We start from the raw sequence: 788 nt of genomic DNA, 5'->3' as shown, positions 1-788 counted from the left end.
AGGGGGAATATTGGGTAAAAAAAAAAAAAAAAAAAAAAAAAAAAAAAAAAAAAAAAAAAAAAAAAAAACAAAAACACAAAGCAATGCCTAAGTAGATATTAATGTGCAAAAACGTATAAAGAAAAACCCAAAATAAACAATCCGTTCTAAAAGTCATATTACAAAGGTGCAACCCAAAACATATAAAATAAAGAAACTTGTGACTATACATGTGCAAAACTTATAAAGACATATACAAGCAAGTCTGCTTTAAAAGGTTATATAAAAAGAAAAAAACCGCAACACAATTCACAGAATGGACTGGTGGGTGCAGTGTCGCAGTGTCATTGTCTCAGTTACGATAATCCGATCTCCCAGAGGTAGGAGACAATCACCGTTGATTGCCCACCCAGCCAGGTTCTTTACAGGGGCTTAAGATCCTTATCAAAAACAAGGGAGGACCTAGCTGCTCTCAGGATGAAGTAGGTTTACCACACAATAGCTGTTGGTAAACAGCTGCTCTTGCTGGCTGTGATCTGCAACCACATCTCTCCGGCATCCCTGTGAAAACGCCTCTAGATGAAGAGCAGAATTACACTCCAGGAAAAAAAAAAAAAAAAAGAAAAAAAAGAAAATTAAAAAAAAAAAAAAGAGAACTGTGTTACAAGGTTACTTTTTACTAAAATCATAAATAATTTCTAATTCTGTTTTCCGTTGTAAGTTCCTAATTCTCAATAAGTAGCTCACTTTTCACAATGCATACCAGAGATGCTGCCATGCCGTCGATCTGTTAAACCTATTGACCAGTA

The 788-nt window shown here is 34.8% G+C and overlaps 1 protein-coding gene across 1 annotated transcript in view; it reads right to left on the bottom strand.

Annotated features, from left to right (window-relative positions):
* The window catches only part of LOC103781752 (alpha-fetoprotein-like), a 7,100-nt gene extending 6,343 nt beyond the window's left edge, over positions 1-757 (bottom strand). The window contains exon 1 of the mRNA XM_008949473.1: positions 743-757. Within this exon, the coding sequence (XP_008947721.1) occupies positions 743-757 (15 nt within the window). The remainder of the gene's footprint in view (positions 1-742) is intronic.
* Between the last annotated feature and the right edge of the window lie 31 nt (positions 758-788).

This window comes from Merops nubicus, unplaced genomic scaffold, assembly GCF_000691845.1.
Source record: "Merops nubicus isolate BGI_N331 unplaced genomic scaffold, ASM69184v1 scaffold8621, whole genome shotgun sequence".
Lineage (NCBI taxonomy): Eukaryota > Metazoa > Chordata > Aves > Coraciiformes > Meropidae > Merops > Merops nubicus.
This window is presented reverse-complemented; position numbering and strand designations above follow the sequence as displayed.